Consider the following 25,048-nt stretch of genomic DNA (forward strand, 5'->3'; position numbering starts at 1 on the left):
ACACACAAGAAGGTCAGGGACAGAACTGACACAGTGAAACGTGAAAAAGAATAGGTGCATTCCATGCATTTAGTGTGCTGATCTAGACTAATATAATAAAAAAAATAATAATTATTGCTCTACTGAAAAATTCCATCATGCACGGTCAGTTATTTCCTAACATTGGAGAATGGAAAATCTGGTGCAGCTCTGCAAAGAAACCAATTGGCTTCCAGGTTTTATTGCATGAATTGTTTGCAGGTTGTTTGCATTCTCAGATAATTTCTTGTGAGGAGGAACAGTAGAGTAAAACTGTAACAGTCCATGCATACTGGGCTTAAAAAATACCAGCTCTTTTGGCAGAAAAAAATGCTCATATTGAGTGTTTTTGTAGAGGTGTTTAGGAAAGTTTTTTTTTTTTTTTTTTTTAGCTTTTTATATATATTTTTTTTCTGCCCGAAAACACCCCTCAAACGCAAACCGGTGGGGTTTAAAACTTGCAGGCAAATTTTATCTTTTTATGCATTTTCCTAGAACATATTGAAAATACTGTATACTTCCTTTTTTTTTTTTTTTTTTTTTTTTTTTGTTTGAAGCTCCCTTTTATTTTATTTTTCCTGAGGGTTTTCATTTTGTCCTGGTTTCTCCTGTTTCAGGGCAGTTTTCCAGATCCATGTGAGTCCAGTGAATCAGAGGTGGTGCAAGAAGGGCTTCCTGACTTACGGGAGGCACTGGAATCCCTCAGCTTATCAGATTACTTCACCGTGTTTGACAAAGAGAAAATTGACATGGAGTCTTTGGTAATCTTGCTTGGGATGGATTGGCGTTGGAGAGCTGTGATTGTATTCGACAGCCCATAGATCAGTGTTTGTTTGTTTTTTTTTTTTTTCTTCCAATAGGTTGAACCCAAAAAAAAGACCTGATTTCCCCATTCACCCCCGATGTCTACTCCTTCCCGCTGAGTTACGGTATTCTGACAGTGAGGAGCCTCGATGTCAGAATACACTGATTAGCGCTGCCGGCCATAGCCAGCGGCGCTGATTGGGAAAAATTCAACCAGCTGTACATAACATTCGACTTCTGTACAACCAGCCTGCCCATGCATTGATCTACCTGCTGAAAAACCAAATTTCTCTGTCCATCTCTCAATTGGGCACCTCAAGTTCCTCCTTTCCCTGCAGCTGGCCTATTCACAGAACGCAGTAGGGAAACTGCTGTGGTTTCTCTTAGTGGAGATGGCGGTAGCAGCACCCAATGGCTGATTTAAAAATCGGCTCGGGTGCAAACGCCGCTGGATTCCTGGACAGTTAGGTGTCCTAATATTAAAAGTCAGTAGCTGCAGTGTTGGTAACTGCTGACTTTTTATTTTTATTTTTATTTTTTCTGCTGGAGCTCCACTTTCAGTGGAGATTTTGTAATACTCGCACCACCACCACCATGCAGTACATGGGATTGCTAACGCCCATCTGTGCCACCCCCACCAGTGTTTCTTCACTCAGGCATCAGGCCTTAGTGAATTCTGAGACAAGACCTCAATTTACACTGGTACACCGCCATGGACTCTGGGTACACGGCAGTCTTCTAATGTGAGGACAGGCCGGGCAGTCCACAAACTCTGGAAACGTACAGCAGATGTCTGAGGTGAGGGCAGACAGGAAGGGATACACCCGAGTCAGGGCACCATCCAGTAGCCCAGGCAGCCGCGATGCTGAGCATCGAGTTCCCTGGGCAATCGGCTCTGCCCTGTTTTTGCATTGCCACCTCAGGCATTCTAAAGGGGAGCAAGCTTTGTCTGCCACAAGGCACAACGCAGGAAGAAGAGCACGCTGTGCCTGCCAGAAACGCACACACCATCCACAGCAGGGGATCCGATAGGACGGGAAGTGTGGAGTAGCGGGGAACTGTATGCAAGGTGTTGGCTGTACATATGTTGTGTGGGAGCAAAGGGGGAAGCCGGTTGCTGTAAGTTGCAAATAAATGCCTATATTGGTTTTATTACCGTATATACTCGAGTATAAGCCGAGATTTTCAGCCTCTTTTTTGAGGCTGAAAGTGCCCCCCTCGGCTTATACTCGAGTCATCGCTGTCTGCCCGCTCGATCAGCGTGTCGAGCAGACAGACAGCGGCCATTCTATTCAAAAGCCGCGCCTCCGGCTCCGCCTTCGCCTGTGATAGGCGGAACACTGAATTTCCCAGCAGCCTGTGTTCCGCCTATCACGGACATCGTATCATCCTCGTACTACGGACGAGGATGATACGACGTCTCTGATAGGCGGAACACAGGCTGCTGGGAAATTCAGTGTTCCGCCTATCACAGGCGAAGGCGGCGGCGCAGCTTTTGAACTTTACAATGGCCGCCGACGAAGAGGGCACGGCACGGGACGGAGGCAAGGGAAGGCACGGGACGGGACGGGACGGGACGGCGGCGGCAAGGCAAGGCACGACACGGGACGGATGCAAGGAGGCAAGTCACGGCACGGGACGGAGGCAAGGAGGCAAGGCACGGGACGGAGGCTCGGGACAAAGGTAGGCTGGACACACACACACACACACACACACACACACACACACACACACACACACACACACACACACACACACACACACACACACACACACACACACACACAGGGATGGATGGATGGATGGAGACACACACACAGGGATGGATGGATGGATGGATGGAGACACACACACACACACAGGGATGGATGGATGGAGACACACACACACACACAGGGATGGATGGATGGATGGAGACACACACACACACACAGGGATGGATGGATGGATGGATGGAGACACACACAGGGATGGATGGACGGACACACAGGGATGGACGGACACACAGGGATGGACGGACACACAGGGATGGACGGACACACACACAGGGATGGACAGGCATGTCTCACCCTCGGCTTATACACGAGTCAATAAGTTTGCCAGTTTTTTTGGGGGTAAATTGGGGGCCTCGGCTTATATTCGGGTCGGCCTATACTCGAGTATATACGGTATATATCCATGCATTTAGATGCATCCAGGTGCTTTCAGTTTACCTGGGTTCAGAAACCATGGAAATTTGCATTTCCAGGGGAAAATGTGGTCCTCTGAATGTCAATAAATGCTTGTAAACGCGGGATAAATCAATTTGGGAGACATTTTTGGGGTTGCTTCACTAAAGGCAAATAGACTGGGCACTTTGGAAAGTGCAGTTGCTCCAGAGCTTAGTAAATGAGCAGAAGCTCTGCTGACTTCCATCATCCAATCATGTGCAAGCAAAAATGCATTTTTGTTTTATTTTACTTGCACGTGATCGGATGCTCTTTCCAAAGCGAAGCTTCACCTCATTTACTAAGCTCTGGAGCAACTGCTCTTGCAAAGTACAAAGTCTATTTGCCTTTAGTAAATCAAGCCCATAGTTTGTTTATACACCCTCCTGATAATTTCTCCTGCATTAAAATGCAATAAACCAAACGCAGGAGGCTAGTGTGACTGTAGTATAAAGACCCCTTGGTAAGAATTTATTGTTGGGTAGCTCGGGGCCACCCCCTCCCAACTTTCTGTATGCTGAGCGCGTCTGTCTACCTTTTTTTTTTTTTTTTTTTCATATTTTTATTGGCGCACATGTTAGGGCATTGTGTATAAGAGTCATTATGTTCTACATTTTTAATTCAAGATAACAGTGGCTGGTTTGCTAAGGTATATAAATGTTTGTTTTAATCTTTTTCAGGCAATAAAATGTTATGGGTTTTTAATACAAATGCAGCAGGCAGGATGTACGACAGACACTTGGTAATGGTGGAGCATTATGCCCCCCATTCATTGTGTGTACAGCAGTACTACAGGCAGATTGCATTAGAAGCTGGCATGTATTCGGGCTTGCTGGACTTTATGATGTGAATACCAGCAATCTCTATTCATTCACACTGCACATTGACTAAACTGGCTGAAAACAGGCTGATCTCTGTCCTTAAATAATGCGTATAATTATGTTATTTCTTGCCCTCTTCTTTTCAGCTCATGTGTACGGTTGATGACTTGAAAGAGATGGGGATTCCGCTGGGACCCAGAAAAAAGATTGCAAAATATATGGAAGAGGTGGCTGCCAGTAAGGTAAAAGATGCTCAGTCCGCTGACACCACTTCTACTGTACAGCTAGGGCCTAAGCTAGGCTGTCTGTAATGTCTATGCTAGGGCCGAAACAGTTAATCGATTATAAAAAATAGTTGACAACTATATTCATAATCGATTAATCGGTCAGCCGATTAGTTGGCCTGCATTCAGAATGCATTATTTTACATATCGGGAAATACAGTGCAGCACACATATGTCAGTAAGGGCCTGAGAACTTGTGAATGTGTGAGGAGCAATGCCTCGTGGGACATGTAGTCCTGGGCAGGAAGTGAGTGGTTCCAAAAGCAGGGTTTTTTTATTATTATTTTATTTTTTAAACATTTCTATAGGGGCACACTATACTATAATAGAAATTGCTCCTGCTCTTAAAGGAGAGTTCCACCCAAAAATGCAACTTCCGCTTTAAGGGAAGGTGACCCCCTGACATGCCTCTTTTTAGAGGGTTCCAGCTCCCAATTCCTCTTCCCCCCCCCCCCCTCAGCAATCTGGGTCACAGATGATCGCCTGGCCAGTTGCGGCTTGTGCATGCCCAGCTGTAAAGCCACAGCCAGGTGCCCACAGTGCTGGTGCTGCAGAGAGGAGGGGGAGATGAGCGGTGCTTTGTTCCCCCGCATCGCTGTACCCTGGGACAGGTAAGGAACTCTAAAAGAAAAAAAGAACAGAGGGCACACCAGCCTAGTGCATTACCTTTTGCGACACTTTAATATTGCAAGAATTTAAAAACTTACAAACAAGTGATTAAAATCAAGAAAGTTGTATAAATTCACATTTGTTCCATCCAGCAGGATCCACTTGTCAGTAACAGTTGTGGGATGTAGGGGGATGTAGGATCCAAAATAAGCTGCCGTGTTTTTCGAGGGGTGTCCCCCCCCCCCCCCCTTCTTCAGAGCATTATTAATAATAATAATAATAATAATAATATTATTATTATATAATAATTTTTTTTTTTTTTTGGAAGGAAGACATGGATTTTGTATGGCCAGCATAAGTGACAGCAAGCACAGGGAGCTTTTTATCAAGCCACCTGCCTATGACAAGGGAGTCTGTCATACATAATGTATTACAGTTCTATCTGAAAATCTGCAAAACCGTCTTTTTTTTTTTTTTTTTTAATAAAAAAATTAGTCAGATGATATTTGACAGATTCAACCTCTAATAGTATATACAGTATATCTCTTCTGTCTGTCCTCAGAGTGGATTAGAGATTTTGCTCCCTAACCATATAGTTGTATGTTTATTTTTTTATTTTATTTATTTATTTATTTTTATAGATATTTAAGAATAAATTGCCTTTTATTTTAAACTTTACATGTTAACTAAATTATACACCAGCATGTGTAGGCATAAGTATTAAAGTGTTACTAAATCCAGGAGCCTGCATTCACTATATCTGGTCTCCCACAGTACACAGAACGTGGAAATGTAGTTATTTAAATAGTAAATGTAGTAAATATAAACTGCTAAATCCCCTTTTTTTTTTTTTTCCCTCTCTCCAGTATATGCTTTACTACATATACATACTGATTTTACTGTTGTGGGTTTGGTAACAATTTAAGCCTCTGTCCACACCACTGTGATGTGATTTTAATGCGATTTGTAGTGCGATTTATGTAATGTGACTGGTTGCCTTTTGGATGTGGTTTGCATTTTCTGTTGGGCCAAATTTTACTGTAAATTGCACCAAAGTAGTGCAGGAACCTTTTCCAAAATTGCGCCACACTGAATTGCATTGATGTGAATGGGCATCATTGAAAATAATGTTGAAAATCCTTTTTCAGGTCGAGAGGAAAGCGATAGCAGAGAAGAAAACATTTCAGGCCCAACCAGAAAAAAGTGATGGCTTCACTACCAACAGCAATCTAGAGCCAGCAAAAAGAAAACTGCCAGTGGGAGCTTCAGTGTCTTCCATCCATGTCAATTATGAACATTTTGACACTGGAACTGGTCAGGTAAATATTGTCTTCCTCCCCATTTCTTTTTTCTTACACTGATGGGGGTGTTGCTCTGCTCCTTTTGCCATACAATTGCAGTCAAATTGTACAATCTTCTTTTAAAATGGTTGGGAAGTAGAATTGTGCATTTTTTATATATATATATATATATATATATATATATATATATATATATATATATATATATATATATAATATAATATATTTTAGTAATTTACACACAATATAAATATATTTTATATTAATACTTTATTTTTTATTTTATTTTTTTCCTAATACATTCTATGCATTAAGAAAAAAAAACTGTGTAGCAGCCCTCCTAATGCTTAACTGAGCTCCATCTCAATCCAGCGATGTTGCATGAGAGACTTGGCTGTCCAGTGGGGTGAGACAGCAGCAGGCGCTATTGGCTCCTGCTGCTCTCAATTAAAGTTAGTGAGCCAATGCGAGAGAGAGAGTGGGGTGGGGCCAAGCCGTGGCTTCATGTCCGAATGAACACTCAGAGTAGCGGCTAGGTTCAGGTGCTCCCATAGCAAGCTGCTTACTGTGTGGAAACTCGGCAGCAGGGAGGGGCCAGGAGCGCAGGAGATGATCCGGACTGCTCTGTGCTAATCTACACAGGAGGCAAGTATAACATGTTTGTTTTGTTTGTTTTTTAAGAAGACTTTAATATAATTTTAACCAAAACCATGTAGTGCAAAAGCCTGCTTTACTGGATGTAAATTTAAAAGGAAAAATGTAGACTTCACACTTCAGTCATTGGTGGATGTAAAGGAAATTGCACAATATGAGGGACAATTGCATAGCCACCTATATACAGATCTGGGTAGTAATATTCTCAGGGTCACTCTGATCTGTGTGGTGTAATCTGGGGGCGCTCTGATTTTGTACCCGGTCCTCCTGGGTCACTCTGACTTGTGCATGATCCTTTGGGTCACTGAAATCTATAGGTAATCCTTTGGGTCATTGTTATCAGTACCCGGGGCCCCAAAGCGCAGGGGCACACCTAGAGCATTTGGCACCTCCACGCTCCCCAACTTTAAACTGTAAAAACAACCCCAAAAAATGTAATGTAATGTTTTCAAGAATATTTATTGCACAATTTTCAAATCCCCCTTCACAATGCCCCTTGCAGTCTGCCCCCACCCCCTGTCTCTCTAATCACGGTGCCCCTTTTTACTCTCTGCCTTCCCTGCACAGTCCTACCTTTTTGGCATAAACAGGTGGCTAATTCTATTAGCATTGTGTTTTTAAGTAAAAGATTGCAGACAAACAGGAAATAGTTGGACCTTGGAACGGACATGATGCACGAGCTGGTTGGGAGACTGGGGGCATGATGCATGAGCTGGTTGGGAGACTGGGGGCATGATGCACGAGCTGGTTGGGAGACTGGGGGCATGATGCACGAGCTGGTTGGGAGACTGGGGGCATAATTCACGAGCTGGTTGGGAGACTGGGGGCATGATGCACGAGCTGGTTGGGAGACTGGGGGCATGATGCACGAGCTGGTTGGGAGACTGGGGGCATGATGCACGAGCTGGTTGGGAGACTGGGGGCATGATGCACGAGCTGGTTGGGAGACTGGGGGCATGATGCACGAGCTGGTTGGGAGACTGGGGGCATGATGCACGAGCTGGTTGGGAGACTGGGGGCATGATGCACGAGCTGGTTGGGAGACTGGGGGCATGATGCACGAGCTGGTTGGGAGACTGGGGGCATGATGCACGAGCTGGTTGGGAGACTGGGGGCATGATGCACGAGCTGGTTGGGAGACTGGGGGCATGATGCACGAGCTGGTTGGGAGACTGGGGGCATGATGCACGAGCTGGTTGGGAGACTGGGGGCATGATGCACGAGCTGGTTGGGAGACTGGGGGCATGATGCACGAGCTGGTTGGGAGACTGGGGGCATGATGCACGAGCTGGTTGGGAGACTGGGGGCATGATGCACGAGCTGGTTGGCAGACTGGGGGCATGATGCACGAGCTGGTTGGCAGACTGGGGGCATGATGCACGAGCTGGTTGGCAGACTGGGGGCATGATGCACGAGCTGGTTGGCAGACTGGGGGCATGATGCACGAGCTGGTTGGCAGACTGGGGGCATGATGCACGAGCTGGTTGGCAGACTGGGGGCATGATGCACGAGCTGGTTGGGAGACTGGGGGCATGATGCACGAGCTGGTTGGGAGACTGGGGGCATGATGCACGAGCTGGTTGGGAGACTGGGGGCATGATGCACGAGCTGGTTGGGAGACTGGGGGCATGATGCACGAGCTGGTTGGGAGACTGGGGGCATGATGCACGAGCTGGTTGGGAGACTGGGGGCATGATGCACGAGCTGGTTGGGAGACTGGGGGCATGATGCACGAGCTGGTTGGGAGACTGGGGGCATGATGCACGAGCTGGTTGGGAGACTGGGGGCATGATGCACGAGCTGGTTGGCAGACTGGGGGCATGATGCACGAGCTGGTTGGCAGACTGGGGGCATGATGCACGAGCTGGTTGGGAGACTGGGGGCATGATGCACGAGCTGGTTGGGAGAATGAAGAGATGGTCAGGTTGCTGTTCCAGACTGCCTCTCAAAACGGATCACTCTAATCTAATCTTACGCTTGATTATTGGGTTTCAACTCGTTTCAACATATACATGTTGTGTTATTTTCCTGTCCCCAACCCAGTCTGTGTCACAGATGTTGGTTTTCAAGGTCAGTGTGACAGGGCAAGGCTGCTGAACACTCCTACTGTATCATTCATACAGCCTCCAGTGACTAGGAAGGTCGGTTATCTCGATGGTAGAGCAGTTCACACTGTGACTCCTGAGTCCTGGCGCTCCATGGCGTCCATGCCCTTGTTAAGCCTGCCCAAGCCCAGCCTGCAGTTCCAGTGTTGGCGACAGACATATTTTTTAAGGGCAACCGCTGCTCCACCTGCAGATACCAGACCGGGAGCCTGTAGCGGCCCTGAAACCCTTGCCCTATGGGCAGTCTGGGCCTGCCTAGCGGCCCCTAAGCGGCACGGCCTGACACCACCCTCTGTTGGTACACCGCTGTCCTTATCTGTGCACAGCCTTCAGGGTCTCATTTGCATGAGGCAGTTAAGGGTCCTCTTTTTTTTAAATCTGTACGTGGGCCTTCTAGGATAGCTCTGATCTGTATGCGGGCTTTTGGAGTCTTTGACTTGTATGTGGGCCTTTGCGCTCTATCTGATTTGTATACAGGCCTTTGGGGGTCTCTCTGCTTTTGGGTCCTGGCCTTCAGGTTACACTGATCTATGCAGTAAGTGAATCTGTTCTCCTTTCAGGTATCGGTGAGGTATAATCTGCTGGATTTTGAGCTGGTAAATTTCTTTGCTCTTGGCTCTCCTATTGGAATGTTTTTGACTGTCCGGGGACTGGATAAGATTGATGAGAACTACAGACTACCTACCTGCAAGGGCTTCTTCAATATTTATCACCCGGTAAGTTCATCTTGGAGACAGCAGGGGGCACAAGGTCAGTATGTCATTTTTAAATTTTCAAGCTGAAGAATATTATTATTATTTTTTTTTTATATATAACTTGTGGAAGACAATCTCTTCACTGCAGCACAATAGCTAAGTGGGAATGAGCAAAATTAATCTAAACCATTGCAGTAATGGTTTTGCCAGCAGGTGGCACCATGTTCTAGAGCATCTAACACATTGTGGTTGATAGACATACAAGGCAGTACGGGCAGTCCCCGGGTTACAAACGAGATAGGGACTGTAGGTTTGTTCTTAAGTTAAATTTGTAAGTCGGAACGGATATCGGAGGCACTGTAGCTCCAGCCAAAAAAATCTATTTTTAAGCCTTTTGGATATCATAGGGAAGGGGTAACACCTCTGTAACATTTGTTTTGCTGTATGTGCCTCTGTTCAGAAGATTTCACCTCACTTTTTTGTCCCTGTGACAATTGGATTTAGAAAATTTTGGGTGGTTAGGGAAAGATGGCCTGGTAATAAAGCATTAGTGGAGACACATTTTCCCCATAATAACTCTTACAGAAGTGAATTTCCCTTCCTAGGGGTAGATTTCCTGTTGCCTCCCTCCGTTTGTAAGTAGGAGTCGTCTGGAAGTCCGATGTTTGTTTGTAACTAGGGGACCTCCTGTAGTAGGATATTCTATGTTGTAAATGTGGCTGCTGTTGATCCATGTTTGTATGTTGCTGAGTATCTCTCTAATGTCAGAAATTCTAACCATGCTGAGTGTATGAACTCTACAATAGTACATATGTTCTCTGTAGGGAGGAGATATGTGTACATTACAAGTACAAGTGTTTATATGATGTGCATTTCTCTGTCAGTTGGACCCCGTTGCCTACCGGTTGGAACCAATGATTCTATCCGATCTGGATCTGAAACCTGTTCTTATTCCACATCACAAGGGGCGGAAGAGGCTTCATCTTGGTGAGTATTTAGGTCTGTGTTCAGTCCTTATTGGTTATCAGAGAAATGCAACATCCCGTCTGACCTGTTTTTTTTGTCTTTTAGAGTTGAAGGAAAGTCTGACCCGTATGGGGTCCGATCTGAAACATGGATTCCTCAGCTCCTTGCGCTCAGCCTGGCAGACACTGAATGAATTTGCCCGATTTCACACGTCTTCTACTCAGCTGCAGGAAGAACTAGAGAAAGTTGCTGATCAAATTAAGGAAGAAGAGGAGAAGCAGGTGGAAGGTGACCTATGCAGAATTTTGTTGAGCATTAAGCTGGCCATAGATGATTGTCTGCATTAAAGGGGGGGTCCACCAACCGCCCAAGGAAGGTGGATGGAGGAATCCTGTCCGTCATGAAATTGTATTCTGACAGTGGGTCTCTCAGCTGTCAGAATACACTGATTAAGGGCTGCAGCTGCTGATTTGACAAGTTATACAACATTCCTGTTTGTTAGAAACTGTTCAACTTCTATACAACAGGAAATTATGGACTATTTCCAGAGATTTTTATGGACTCCATTTATAATATATGTTCATGGGCTCAGGCAGATTGGATTGCGTACCTACTCCTTTTAACAAAATCTTTGCTGCTTCAGTGTTTGTGATGGCAACTTGCATGTACTCAAGAATCTTGTGAAGAGTGATCAGATGAATGGTAATTCATCCCTCTTTGTACTAAAAATGTACTTTGTCCCAAAAAAAAAAATAATTTCCACTGAAACATCTGACAAAAGGTTCTAAAAACACTGAAGCAGCAGACTTTTGAGAATTAATTTTAATATTTGTGTCATTCTCAAAACCGTTGGCCACGGCTGTATAATATACCATATGCATTAAAATAATCCTTCTGTGTAGCAGCCCCACCTAATACTTACCTCAACCATCCGGGACTCTCCTGATTGCCTGAGACACAGCAGCGGCACTGTTTGCCCCCGCTGCTGTCAAAGTCATTTGGCCAATAAGGAGAGGGCCAAATGGCAGCTCTGTGTCTAAATGGATACATGTGGGCACCCGAGCCCAGCTACAGCTCTATAGCAAGCTGCTTGCTGTGGGGGCACTCGACGGGAGGGGCCAGGAGCACAGAAGAGGGACCCGAGAAGAGGAAGATCTGGGCTGTTCTGTGCAAATCCACTGCAACAGAGCAGGTAAGTAGAACATGTTTGTTATTTAAAAAAACAAGACTTTACAATCACTTTAAGTATAATGTGGGCTCCGGTGTAACCTGCAGTGCTCAGCTGTCCGTCTTGACAGCTGGTCCATGTCTGTTTATCAGGATCCAATGTCTGCTCTTTAAATATGCCGGCTGTTAGTGACACCAAGCCCTGCAGGCTGCACTTTCAGAGATTTTCTCCCCATTCCCTTTGCAGTGCTGGGCTATCTCTGCGTGACAGTTGCTAATATTGACCAAGCTCTTCGTGTTTTTTTTTTTTTGTTTTGTTTTTTGTTTTTCCATCTTCAGCAGAGAAATTTGAAAATGCAGAGATCTGCAGAGAAGAGGACCTGTCCATTAAGATTGGCATGTTGAATGGTGGCAACAGAATTGACTATGTTTTACAAGAGAAGCCAATTGAAAGCTTCAATGAGTATTTGTTTGCCCTGCAGAGCCACCTATGTTACTGGTGAGTATCGCATGTGATCTGAGCTTTTTCTCCAGCACATGGCACTGGCCGCCAGTAGAAACGCCCTTATCCCAAAGCTTTTATAAATGCGGAGGGCTCTGTGGCAAAGATTTGCATGGAACCCGCACATAGTACTGCGGTGACTTGGCAATGTGTACGTGAACTTATCCTTAAGAATTGGGGTTTGCCATTTTCTCCCTTACAGGGGAGTTGAAATTGAAGAATCTAGATGACCTCTGTATTATTTTGTCTTCAGTAATAGTGACAAACTTATTGATGTATTGCACAATTTGCTTAACAATGCACACCTTTAAAATTATCCTTACTCTTAATTTTAAGCTTCATAAGGCCATGTTTAAATGACCCATCCATCCTAGGCTGAAGGAGTTGGGTCACTCATTGTTATTGCTTGCACCGTTGTTCCTAGACATGGCGCTGTGATGCTTTGCAGTTTGCAAAGGGCTCTGGTGGACCTTGTGTCCTCATTACATATTTGTAGAAACACGATTGCATATCCATATAAAGTGCAGTGCTCCAAAATCAAATTATTGGTAAAAAGATCAAATGGTCTATAACAGTCCAGTGCTCTTTCTTCCTTTTTGCACATTAAAAAAAAAAAAAAAAATAGAAGAAATGGCCAGTCATCAGACGAAGATGCTGTCTCAATCAAGAGAGCAGCCCACACGCTTTATGTATTACAATTCAGTTGTACTTTGTACAAGTTCCCGTCTGGTGTCAAATGTGGTCACTTCCTCAAGATCATATGCTATGCAATCCACACATTATAAACAGAAAAATCTTATAGTGTAGTATTTGGTAAATATTTGGTGGCACAGTGAAATAAATCACCCCTGATAATAACAAACTGATGAATCTGTGTGCCACTCTGCCTTCCTCACATAGATTGCAAACTCACCAGAGGGAGTATATAACCATGCAGTATGCAGCCCTCTTATGGTCAACAGATCTGGATGAATGGATCCAGACAGTGCCTCCGATATCCTCCAAGTCCAGGACTCTCAATCCATTAACTTTTAGGGGACACTCAGCACCTCACACCACCAAATGATACCAACAAGAAAAGGAAATAAGGTATCGCAGTTAAGTAGTGTTTTGGTTTTATTAAAGCAGCTTAAAAACACAATACCAGCCAGATAAACCGCTATATATGAACAAAGTCATGCTTGTAACTCGCATACAAATGCCGCCGTGCAGTGGTGTATTTGGGTTTTGTGGTGCCCTAGGCCTGACTAAAATTGTGCACCCCCCTAATTTAAATATGACCCACTCCTCCAGGTCAATGTCACACCCCTTCCTGTTTAAGACCCACCCTGTCATCTAAACCACACCCCTTCCTATTTAGGCTCTACCTTTTCCTCTTAGAGCCCACTGATTCCTCTCTGTACATTTAAAAGTAGGTACCAAGTGCAGCCTCGATCAGTGCCCAATAAGGGTCTCCAATTGCATTGTAATCATACCAAATTATGTGAGAAGACTGCAGTTCCTCTTTAAGCACCTGTTCGCATTGGGCAAATTTGGCAGCAATGGCATCGTCCGAATTGGTGCGACGCCAACTTTGCGGTGCTGAAATGATTCCCAAAAGTACTTCCTGTACTACTTTGGGTGCGATTTGTATAGACATCTGTGCATGAACCCCGACAGATGTCAAATTGCCTCCCGATGTCAGACTGCATTGTCAGTTTGAAATCGTGCGAGTTCAGCTGAACCCACGAGATTTCTAACCCACATCAGTCAGAACCTGGGCTTAATGTAGTCAGCAGGATGGGTAATAAAATCCAGAATGACCTCCGCTAGCGGCCGAAAAAGGGTTAAAAGCACCTCAAATGAGCTGCTTGCAGGACTTTATTGAGAGTCCTGCCATTTCACCACTCCAGTGTGAGAGTACTCGGCTTTCACTTTGGAGTGCGAGGAGAGGCGCTTTACAGGCACTATTTTTAGTGCTATAGCACCTGTAAAGTGCCTCTGTGTGAAAGTGGCCTAAGGTGTTGGATGCCATTGATTCCAGAAGCACCAGCCTGCAGATATTGAGCTGTAAAGAGTTAACCAGATATGTAAGCATCAGTGTACATGGGTCCATTGATGCAGAGAAGAAAAGCACAGGCCTCCCCTAGCACCAAGGACACAGAGGGTTCATTATCAGACAGTCCTCCCTATTTCAGATAACAGAAGATAGGAGAAACAAAGTGAAAGCAGATTTGTGATGTTTGTAAGGAGATGGTGAAGAGGAGCTGGTATGTTACTTTGACTCCCTCCAGGACATGCAGAATGTAATCCGACAGATCTAGAGGCTCTAAGTGCACCTGGAGTCACAACACAGGAGGCTGACCAGTTCTCTCTGCTCTCCTGTCTGTGCGGAGGGGAGACCTATGAGCACACACTGTGCTCTATGTGAGAGACGCTGCAGCCAGCAACCTTCAGCAGTATATGGGCTCGCTCCGGGGGGGGGGGCTTTTTTCCTGCAGGGGGTCTTGCCCCAAAAGTAGTACAGAAACCTTTTTCTAAGTCTGAGCGAGTTGTCACTCCTATTAGAACGGTTCTATTGCAATGCATGGAGCGCGACTTATCGCCTGACAGGTCACCCTTGTGTGAACCGACACGAAGATTGTTTTCTGTTTTATAATGGCTGGATTTGATTGCATATGATCTGGATGAAGTGACCACATAACTGAAAGTGAACTTATATGAAGAAGTACAAGTACATCTGCATTGTGTTACATAAAGTGTGCACGCTGCTCTCTTAAATGAGAAAGCATCTTTCTCTGGTGAGTGGCCATTTTTTCTTCTATTTTTGCAAAAAATTTTAAAGGAGCACTGCACTTTTATGGACTTTTTTTAACTATTTGTTTTTAACCAATTTGATTTTTGCAGCACTGCACTTTATATGGACTTGTATGGATTATTTGATTTATTGTTAGCGCTGCAATTTTGTTACTATGTCTATTTGAGGATGATGCATTTCCTCTATTGCTAGAAGCTATCTCTGCTGCAGGGCTCCTCAAACTACGGCCTGCCAAGATCATTTACCCAGCTGTGGGATTCGGGCACTGGAGCCCCCACAACGAGTGGTCTTCCTCACGGAGATCCCTGTGGAAACCCCCCCCTGTGGAAACTGGCCCATTGTCCAGGGTGGGTGTTAAGACGGCGAGCCTGCTCCAGTGTGGGAAGGCTACTCAAGGATCCCGACTCTTAGCCCTCCTCGCGGCTGTTTTCTGTATGCCTGTTCACAACAGTAAGTTCCCTGGTGCTCCTCTCTCTAATGCCAGCGTGCTGATGGGCACTGATCAGGCTGTGCTGATTCGGTCCCCCAACAGTCTGAGGGACAGTCAACTGGCCACCTGTTTAAAAAGTTTGAGGACCCCTCAATTGTAAAGGTTGACATTCTTTAAAAAACAAAACGCAATCATGTCATACTTGCCTCCACTGTGCAGTTCGTTTTGCACCGAGTGGCCCCGAACCTTGTCTTCTGAGGTCCCCCGGCAGCTCCCTGCATCGTATAATCCCCTTGGAGAAGCGCTCTCCCGGGGGGGGGGGGGGGGTGTAACTTGCGCTCCTGAGTCCAGCATTTGACACAAATGCTGTACTCGACCCTGGTGCCCGCGTCATTGGATTTGATTGACAGCAGTGGGAGCCAATGACTGTGCTGCTATCAATCAATAGAACCACGGGCAAAGGAAGAGCGCACTGAGATGTTTTTTTTTTTTTTTTTTTTTTTTTTTTCACCTTAATGCGTAGGATGCATTAAGGTGAAAAAACACGATCGTTTACAACCCAATTAACCTCTTTCATGACTTCCTGTCTATGTGTTGAGTTAGTCTGTTTTTGCAGAGGTGTTAAACTTTTTATATGTCTTGTAGTGCATGGCAGCACTTGTTTTTGTTCTAGTGTTAAAGCCAGTTATACTTAAGTACTTTGTAGGACATGCATGGTACTAATGTACTTCTAATGTTGCCTGTCCTATACTACAGTGGTAAAAAAATATATACTTCACTGAAAAAAAATTAATCCTGTGGCTGCTGGCTTTTAATAACCGGACACTTATTGTCCAGGGATCCAGTGCCCTCCTCACCCCGGGTAGTGTTTCACTAGCCTTTGGGTTACTGGCACTGGCATTTTCACTGCGGGCTGCCGGCTGTGCTGCTTGCGGCTTCACAGCCAGCTGCCCACTGTACTTGTGTGAGGTGCTCTGTGCTTTGTAAATGGTCCCGCAGTCTTCTGGGGAGGGAGGGGGAGAGGAGAACTTCGGCTTGGATCGCCTAGGCCAGTGATATGCAATTAGCGGACCTCCAGCTGTTGCAGAACTACAGGTCCCATGAGGCATAGCAAGACTCTGACAGCCACAAGCATGACAACCAGAGGGAGAGGCATGATGGGACTTGTAGTTTTGCAACAGCTGGAGGTCCGCTAATTGCATATCCCTGGCCTAGGCGATCAGAGCATAATTGGTACCCTCCCTCCCCCCAAAAATTTTAAAAATAAAATGACCTGCTAAATGTTAAAGAGGAATGGTCGGACGGCTTAAAGCAGGACTTTCCCTTTTTGGTTGAAGTGCCACTTTAACTTCTTTCTATATGTTGGGGGTCGTCTGTTTTTGCAGAAGTTTTAGACATTTCGGTAATGTCTTATATGGCACGGCAACATTTATTTTGCGGAGTAGTGCAAACCAGTTAATGTTTTCAACACTGAGAGCTTTGCAGGGCATGTGTGGTTCTTGTGCACATTTGATGTTCTCCGTCCTAGACCACAGTTTTCAGCCTTTACATGACTTCCTTTCTTGTTGATGTGGTAGTCTATTCACTGTAGATGTTTAGAACCATTCAATTAATGCCCTGGTCTTGCACTTTTATGTTTTGTACAGGGCTATAGCCATATTTTACTTGTATGTTAATTCTTGTGCATGTTTTCCAAAGTCAAACCCAAAACCAAATCCACATCCCAGTCCCTCAGACTCTTAGAAAATCATGTGACAGCACCCCACATTTCAACGTAGGGGAGATCTGGTATGCTTAGCAGACATTTGAACAGACCTTCTTCCAAAATGTGTCACCGCACAGATTAGCAGATCTCTGTGACCCTAGTGAGCCTTCTGTAGCAGAGTGTCATTGCCTACGTCCCTGTGGTTCCAGGGGTATTAATCCAACCTGGTCACAGTTCTTATTTCTGCACCTTGAGTATTGCAATGTGCTGTCTCCTGTGCTAGCCATGTTGTTCTCACAGGACATGCCCATGGTAGGTTGCGTAGATTACCTCTTCTTGAGGAAACAGTTGGCACACGTTGATGATGTACACCTGACTGTCCAGACCAGGATTCTCCAAACTATGGCCCTCCCAGTTATTCAGGGACTACAATTCCAATCATGCCTAGTCATATCTGAATGTCAGAGTTTACAATGCCTCTTGGGATGTGTAGTTCCACTGGAGGGCTGTAATTTGGAGATCCCTGGTCCAGACCTTGAACAGGCTTGGTTGGTTCTGAATCTTCAGAAGTTCAGCCCTGGAATGAACTCAAAATCTGGATCTAATCTTACAGCTCAAATCTAAATTTGGGAAGCACTCCAATCTCTCTGCACCCAGATTCTTCAGTCCAGGAGCTGCCCAACACTTCTGCATGTAAATTCAGTGCTGATGGTAGCCCCTTTTTTTGTGGCTGTCCCATTTACCCATTTCCATTCCAGACCCCTACAGTACAACATCCTGTCATTGTGGGACAAGGCAGTCCCAGGTCTTGGACAGGGAAATATTTCATATGATCTCTTGGAAAACCCTTGTGATGGATAACAGCCTGTCTGACTGGGGAGGAGTCCTGGATGCCATGATGGAGCAGGGCGCTGGTACTTTTGAAAAATAATCCTTTACAATATTTTAGTAAAATCTTAATCATGGTACACTTGCATATTAAAATCTGTCTAGATGATCAGGACATGCAGAAGTTCATGTACAAATGGCACCAAGTGTAGCCAGATCTGGCGGGCCAGCTGGCAGCCTCTACCGTCGCAAGATGTGAGAAGCCAGCTATCAAATTGGATCTATGATGTTGGGGTGGGCAAGCTGCTATGAATTTAATGGGCACTGCCTCCCCCTTGTCAAGCCTGTGTAGCCAGGTGGGTGTTCAGACCTCTTCTGATGCCATCTTCAGATGAAAGATATTTCAGCCAGCTCTCTGAGCAGCAGGTATTCCTCAGTTATTTTGCTTTTTTGTGAGCCTTTTGAGGTGTTGCTGTTGCCCATTCTTCAGTTGGACTGCTTTTCAATGTCCTGATGGTCTTTTCCACAATTCATTATTTATTTATTTGTGTGTCTTATCCTCCTGTAGGCAGTGGCAGTAAACCCTGACATGCTCTGAATTCCTGTGTCCCTCATTTGTCTCTAAGAAATTGGGCAGGGCAAAATAGTAGCTTTGACGTTCACTGCTGCTTTCTAGCACCAGGTGTGTGTGTGTGTGTGTGTGTGTGTGTGTGTGTGTGTGTGTGTGTGTGTGTGTGTGTGTGTGTGTGTGTGTGTGTGTGTGTGTGTGTGTGTGTATATATATATATATGTATGTGTGTGTGTGTGTGTGTGTGTATGTATGTATGTATGTCTCTTGATTCCCGAAATTCATAGTAAATACATCACGATAATGTGCCGAGCCTGGCCCGCCTCTCTCCTCTCATGTCTCTCAAATCCTGACGCCAGCAGGGAATTCTTAGCCCCGCCCGCCTCTCTTCTGATATGATAATGATAGTCGGCGGGGCTGAGAATTCCCCGCTGACGTCAGGACTCGAGAGAAGCAAGAGGCGGGCTGGTGTTGTGCCGAGAATGGATTCCACGTCGAAGTATGTTCCCCTGGCTCTCGGCTCGTATCAGAACTCCACCTGTCCAGCCCTCTGCACTGCGGCTCCTCCCACTCTACCTTTGAATGCAAATCACATTTCCACCATCCCCTGTACAATATTATTAGTCTATTCTCTCTCTCTCTCTCTCTCTCTATATATATATATATATATATATATATATATATATATATATATATATATATATATATATATATATATATATATATATATATATATATATATATATATATATATATATATATATATATATATATATATATATATATATATATATATATATATATATATATATATATATATATATATACATACATACATACATACATACATACATACATACATACATACATACATACATACACTTGTGTGTATGTGGGATAGAGACCTTAGATTGTAAGCTTCTTGGGGACAGGGACTCCTATAAATGCAACCATAAACAGAGGTCCCATCAGCCTAGTGCATTTTCCTTTATTGATAAAATCAAAGGATGCATTATCCACTTATACACCAACTTATGTGCAAGTGCATCAGAACAAGTCCAGGTGCACCACCAAGATTCCTGTATATCCTCTCAACACGCCACAAGGAGGAGTAGTACAAGTCTAGGATGTTAACACATTTTGAGGGGACCCCCCCCCTTCCTCAGGGGTTTTGAGGCAGATGACCTATCCTTTGAAACACTTTAACCTTCTATAGACTTGTACTTCTCCTTGTGATATGTTGATAGGATATACAGGAATCTTGGTGTGTGCCTACCCTCTGTTTATGGTTGCAGCTTGTCCAGACTACCCAGTCTTAAGAAGGCAGCAAAGTGTGGCATTTCCCTTTTTGTGTTTTTTTTTTTTTTGTTTTGTTTTGTTTTGAGTCAAAATTAGAGCAAGGAATAAAGTGCTTGTAGCACCAGAGTACCACACTAAAGCTTCCCTTTTTTTTTTTTTTTTTTTTGTAGAACATGTTTGTTATTTTACCTGGCTGTGTATAATGGTTTTGCACAGAGCAGCCCCAATCCTACTCTTCTGGGGGGCTCCCGTCAGCGCTTCTCCTCTTTGGCACGTGCCCCCCCCCCCCCCCATGAAAATCCATGGTGTGTGCTCGCTCCTGAGCCACCCTGTCTGTTTTCAATTGAAATGGAGTAGGAGGCTCAGCCCTGCTCACTTGGCAAAGCTTTTGATTGACTGCTCCTCATGCTATGGAGCTGCCTAGGGAGGAGGGAGACAGCAGCTCTCTTGTACATCGATGGATTGGTGGTGGGGTGGATGCTGCAGCACAGAAGGTTTTTATTCTTAATGCACAAAATGCATTAAGGTGAAATTGCCTTAATGCTTTAGAACCACTTTACAGCGGAGGAGGTTTTATTGTCTGTTTCAAAATGATACATTGCCTTAAAGTATTCATACCCTGTGAAATTTTCCACGTTTTTTGTCATTATGCAACCAAAAACGTAAATGTGTTTTATTGGGTTTTTATGTGATGGACCAACACAAGTGGCACATAATTGTGAAGTGGAAGGAAAACGATGAATGGTCTTCAAATTTTTTTACAAATATGTGAAAAGTGTGGGGGTACATTTGTATTCAGCCCCCCGAGTCAATACTTTGTAGAACCATCTTTTCTCTGCAATTACAGCTGCAAGTCTTTTTGGGGATGTCTCTACCAGCTTTGCACATCTAGAGTGACATTTTTGCCCATTCTTCTTTGTAAAATAGCTCCAGCTCTGTCAGATTGGATGGAGAGCGTTTGTGAACAGCAATTTTCAAGTCTTGGCACAGATTCTCAATTGACTTTAGGTCTGGACTTTGAGCCATTCTAATGATATAAACAATTCCATTGTAGCTCTGGCTGTATGTTAGTGGTCGTTGTCCTGCTGTAAGGTGAACCTCCGCTCCAGTCTTGTCTTTTTTTCACTGTAAAGGCCCATACACACAATCTGACTTTTCGACAATGGTCTGACGGACCTGTTTTATTGGACAATCCAACCGTCTGTATGCGCCATCGGACAATTGTTGCTTTTTCAATGGACAAATATTCGCTGTACATGTTCTCAAACTTTTCAACAACAAATGTCCGATGGAGGATAATCCGATCGTGTGTATGCAAGTCCATCAGACTAAAGTCCAGAGTACAAACAGACATGCTCAGAACCAATGCTAAACGTCAGCCAACAATAGCAGAAGTTGGACCAAAATCCACGGAACAGTCTGATGGAAGTCCAATCATGTGTATGAGGATTTGCAGGTTTTCCTCTAAGATTTCCCTGTATTTGGCTCCATCCTCTTTCCCATCATTTCTGATCAGCTTCCCTGTCCCTGCTGAAGAAAAGCATCCCCACAACATGATGATGCCACCACCATGTCTCATGGTGGGGATGGTATGTTCAGGGTGATGTGCAGTGTTAGTTTTCCACCACACACAGCGTTTTGCTTTTAAGGCCAAAAAGTGAAATTTTGGTCTCATGTGACCAGAGCACCTTCTTCCACATGTTTGCTTTGTCCCCCCATGGGATCTTGCAAATGGGAATTCTTATGGCTTTCTTTCAACAATGTCTTTCTTGTCACTCTTCCATAAAGGTCAGATTTGTGGAGTGCACGACTAATAGTTGTCCTGTGGACAGATTCTCCCACCTGAGCTGTGGATCTCTGCAGCTCCTCCAGAGTTACCATGGGAGTCTTGGCTGCTTCTCTGATTAACCACTTCAGATCCGCGCTATTTCCAAATGACGGCAATAGCGCGGACCTACATTTCCGGGACTACGTCTATTGACGTCGTCCCGGTTACGAGCGGCCTGCGCGCCCCCTGAGGGGCGCACGCGGCGCGCTCTGTGATCGGCGAGTCCGTGAGACTCGCCTGATCACCGATCCGTGTAAGGGGTCGATCCCGACCCCTTATCACGTGATCAGCTGTCAGCCAATGACAGCTGATCATGTGATAGAACGGAGCCGGTAATCGGCTATTATTCCTCCTCGCGCTGACAGCGCAAGGAGAGAAAAAAAAAGCCGATCACCGGCGGCCGTGATCGGGACATTAGTCCCGATCACGGCCATCAATACAAGGGACCACCTGCCACCTGCCTGTGCCCACCTGCCTCCCGCAGTGCCATCCTGAAGTAAAATAAAAGCAAAAGTAAGTGCCCCCCGTCAGTGCCCCCCGTCAGTGCCCACAGTGCCACCCCACAGTGCCACCCAATCTGCCTCAAAGGTGCTGCACCCCAGTGCCGCCCATCAGTGCCCAGCAGTGCCGCCCATCAGTGCCCAGCAGTGCCACCTATCAGAGCCACCTATCAGTGCCACCTATCAGTGCCACCTATCAGTGCCCATCAGTCCCATCTATCTGTGGTACCTATCAGTACCCATCCGTGCCACCCATCCGTGCCATCTTATCTGTGCCCATCGGTGCCGCCTTATCTGTGCCTATTAGTGCCGCCTTAACTATGCCTATCAGTGCCCACCAGTGCAGCCCATCAGTGCCCACCAGTGCAGCCCATCAGTGCCCACCAATGCAGCCCATCAGTGCCCACCAATGCAGCCATCAGTGCCGCCTAATCAGCGCACTTCAATGAAGGAGAAAAATGACCCGTTTGCAAAATTTTATAACAAACTATTAAAACATGATTTTTTTTTTTTTTTGCATCTTTTTTTGTTTGTTTAGCAAAAAATAAAACTCCGAGCTGTAACTAAATACCACCAAAAGAAAGCTCTATTTGTGGGAAAAAAATGATAAAAATTTCATTTGGGTACAGTGTTGTATGACCGCGTAATTGTCACTCAAAGTGCATCAGCGCTGAAAGCTGAAAATTGGTCTGGGACTGAGGGGGGTTTAAGTGCCCAGTAAGCAAGTGGTTAATGCTCTCCTTGCCCAGCCTGTCAGTTTAGGTGGACGGCCATGTCTTCGTAGATTTGCATTTGTGCCATACTCTTTCCATTTTCAGATGATTGAACAGTGCTCTGTGAGATGTTCAAAGCTTGGGATATTATTATTTATTTTTATTTTTTTATTTTTATTTTTTTATAACCTAACCCTACTTCAAACTTCTCCACAACTTTATCCTTGAACTGTCTGGTGAGTCTTAAAAAAGGCAAGAAGTAGTAATGCGCAGTACTAAATTGGGAAATTTAGCCTGAAAGGCTAATAGATTCTATAGGCACCAAGGTTATTAGGTGATAAGTGTACTACCGCCCAAACTGGAAGGGTGGTGTATAAGGGACCAATGTGCGTGTTTTGTGAGGGAATGGTAAGAGACCCTCACTACTATAACATAATAGTGTTTGGAATAAGCATCAAGTGAATATAAGGGCATAAACAAGAAAAGATCTAATAGTTAAACCTAGTGATTCTCAATGAGATTTTTTAGAATTGGCATAATCGTATAAAATGATAGTGCTGAACAATGAGTGGGTCCGTGTAAATGTCTCCTACATCATAACGTGAATTAAATAATATACATAAAGCAATCAACAAAATATATAGTGATAATTGATGCGATTTGTTAAGATTAACAAAATCGCATAAAAAGTGCCAGTGCTAGACAGTAAATAGGTCTGTGGAAATATCTACTACACCATAAAAACCATATACATAAAACAGTCACTAACTCAATTAATCAATTATGTGCAGAGAGTGGTTGATTGTGACTGACAAAAATCGCATAAGGTGCCAGTGCTAGGAAGAGGTTATAAAATAAATACGTGTGGGTGTCTTTCTACCATATAATAAATAATATAAGTACGGTGAAGCAAATACAATCGTGCAAAATTGGCAGAAGATAAATAATAAACGCATAAACAATATTAGTGTTAGAGAAAGGAGAAAAAAATATAAAATCTCTAGAAATAATCCAAAAAAGGTTGTGCACAATAATTGAAAACTATATAAACAAATATAAAAAATTATATAGATTGCACAATGACATATATCAAAATGTGCCCATTCAAACTTGTGCGACAACCGGTAGCGATTATATCGAAAATCGCATATGACAAGGAAATCGCATACGGTGCTGGTGTTTAGATTTATGTGCACTATGAAGTAGCGATGTAATCGGTGGTGGTAGTGGTGATGGTGAATATATCCCACGTGGTGCTGTGTACTCGAGATATGGGTGTCCCCTTACCTTACAGCTGTAAGGTAACCGCATGTAACATGTGTATCCTCAGGATTCCTGGTAATCTTTATCCCTCGAGGTCTTGTTTCTGTGTCCCCAAATCCTGACGTCTCCTGCCTATTGCGCCGTGTTGCTCTCTTTAAATGGTCGCTCAGCAGTACTCAGCATGGGGGGGGGGGTACCTCGGCAGTTGGGTGTTATGTAAGGGGTTAAACAGATAAGGAGGAAGGGAGCCCCATAGTGTATAATTTTGAACAATATTGAAGTTTATTCAGATAAATGGTTAAAATACTCAAACATATAAATCTCATGTGTGGGGTATAAACGAGCCTCGAGCTCGATTGCGTCACTTCTGGTAGCGTCCTTTTATCCTTGAATTGTATGAATGTACAATATAGACTATTAATAAAAGTATTGGGATGCCTGCCTTTATATACATATACATACGCGCACACACACTTACTTTAATGGCATCCCAGTCTTAGTCAGTAGGGTTCTGTATTGAGTTGGCCCACTATTTGCAGCTGTTACCCGCTTAAACTCTTTTAGGAAGGCTGTTTAAAAGGTTTAGCACGGTGTCTATGCGAATGTTTGACCATTCTTCCAGAAGAGCATTTGTGAGGTCAGGCATTGATTTTGTACGAGAAGGCCTGACTTGCAGTCTCCACTCTAATTCATCCCAAAGGTGTTCTATCGGGTTAAGGTCGGGACTTTGTGCAGGCTAGTCAAGTTCCTCCACCCCAAACTTGCTCATCAATGACTTTATGGACCTTGCTTTGTACACTGGTCCAAATCATTTGGTGGAGGAGGGATTATGGTGTGGGGTTGGATTTCAGGGGTTGGGCTTGGCCCCTTAGTTCCAGTATGGACCTTGCTTTGTGCACTGGTGCACAGTCATGTTGGAACAAGAAGGGGTCATCCCCAAACTGTTTGCACAAAGTTGGGAGCATGAAATTGTCCAAGATGTCT

General features: G+C 44.6%; 1 protein-coding gene across 2 annotated transcripts in view; it reads left to right on the forward strand.

Moving 5' to 3' along the window:
- Positions 1-25,048, forward strand: part of SEC23IP (SEC23 interacting protein) — a 60,791-nt gene that overhangs the window by 22,387 nt on the left and 13,356 nt on the right. The window contains exons 11-17 of one of the 2 annotated variants that reach the window (XM_077455466.1): positions 636-779; positions 3,997-4,092; positions 5,892-6,062; positions 9,364-9,519; positions 10,383-10,485; positions 10,570-10,752; positions 11,971-12,130. In XM_077455466.1, the coding sequence (XP_077311592.1) occupies positions 636-779; positions 3,997-4,092; positions 5,892-6,062; positions 9,364-9,519; positions 10,383-10,485; positions 10,570-10,752; positions 11,971-12,130 (1,013 nt within the window). The remainder of the gene's footprint in view (positions 1-635; positions 780-3,996; positions 4,093-5,891; positions 6,063-9,363; positions 9,520-10,382; positions 10,486-10,569; positions 10,753-11,970; positions 12,131-25,048) is intronic. The other variant, XM_077455467.1, reaches the window with a different exon arrangement.

The sequence above is a fragment of the Lithobates pipiens genome, unplaced genomic scaffold, assembly GCF_037356315.1.
Source record: "Lithobates pipiens isolate NorthernLeopardFrog02 unplaced genomic scaffold, aLitPip1_a1.2 Scaffold_25, whole genome shotgun sequence".
Classification (NCBI taxonomy): Eukaryota; Metazoa; Chordata; class Amphibia; order Anura; family Ranidae; genus Lithobates; species Lithobates pipiens.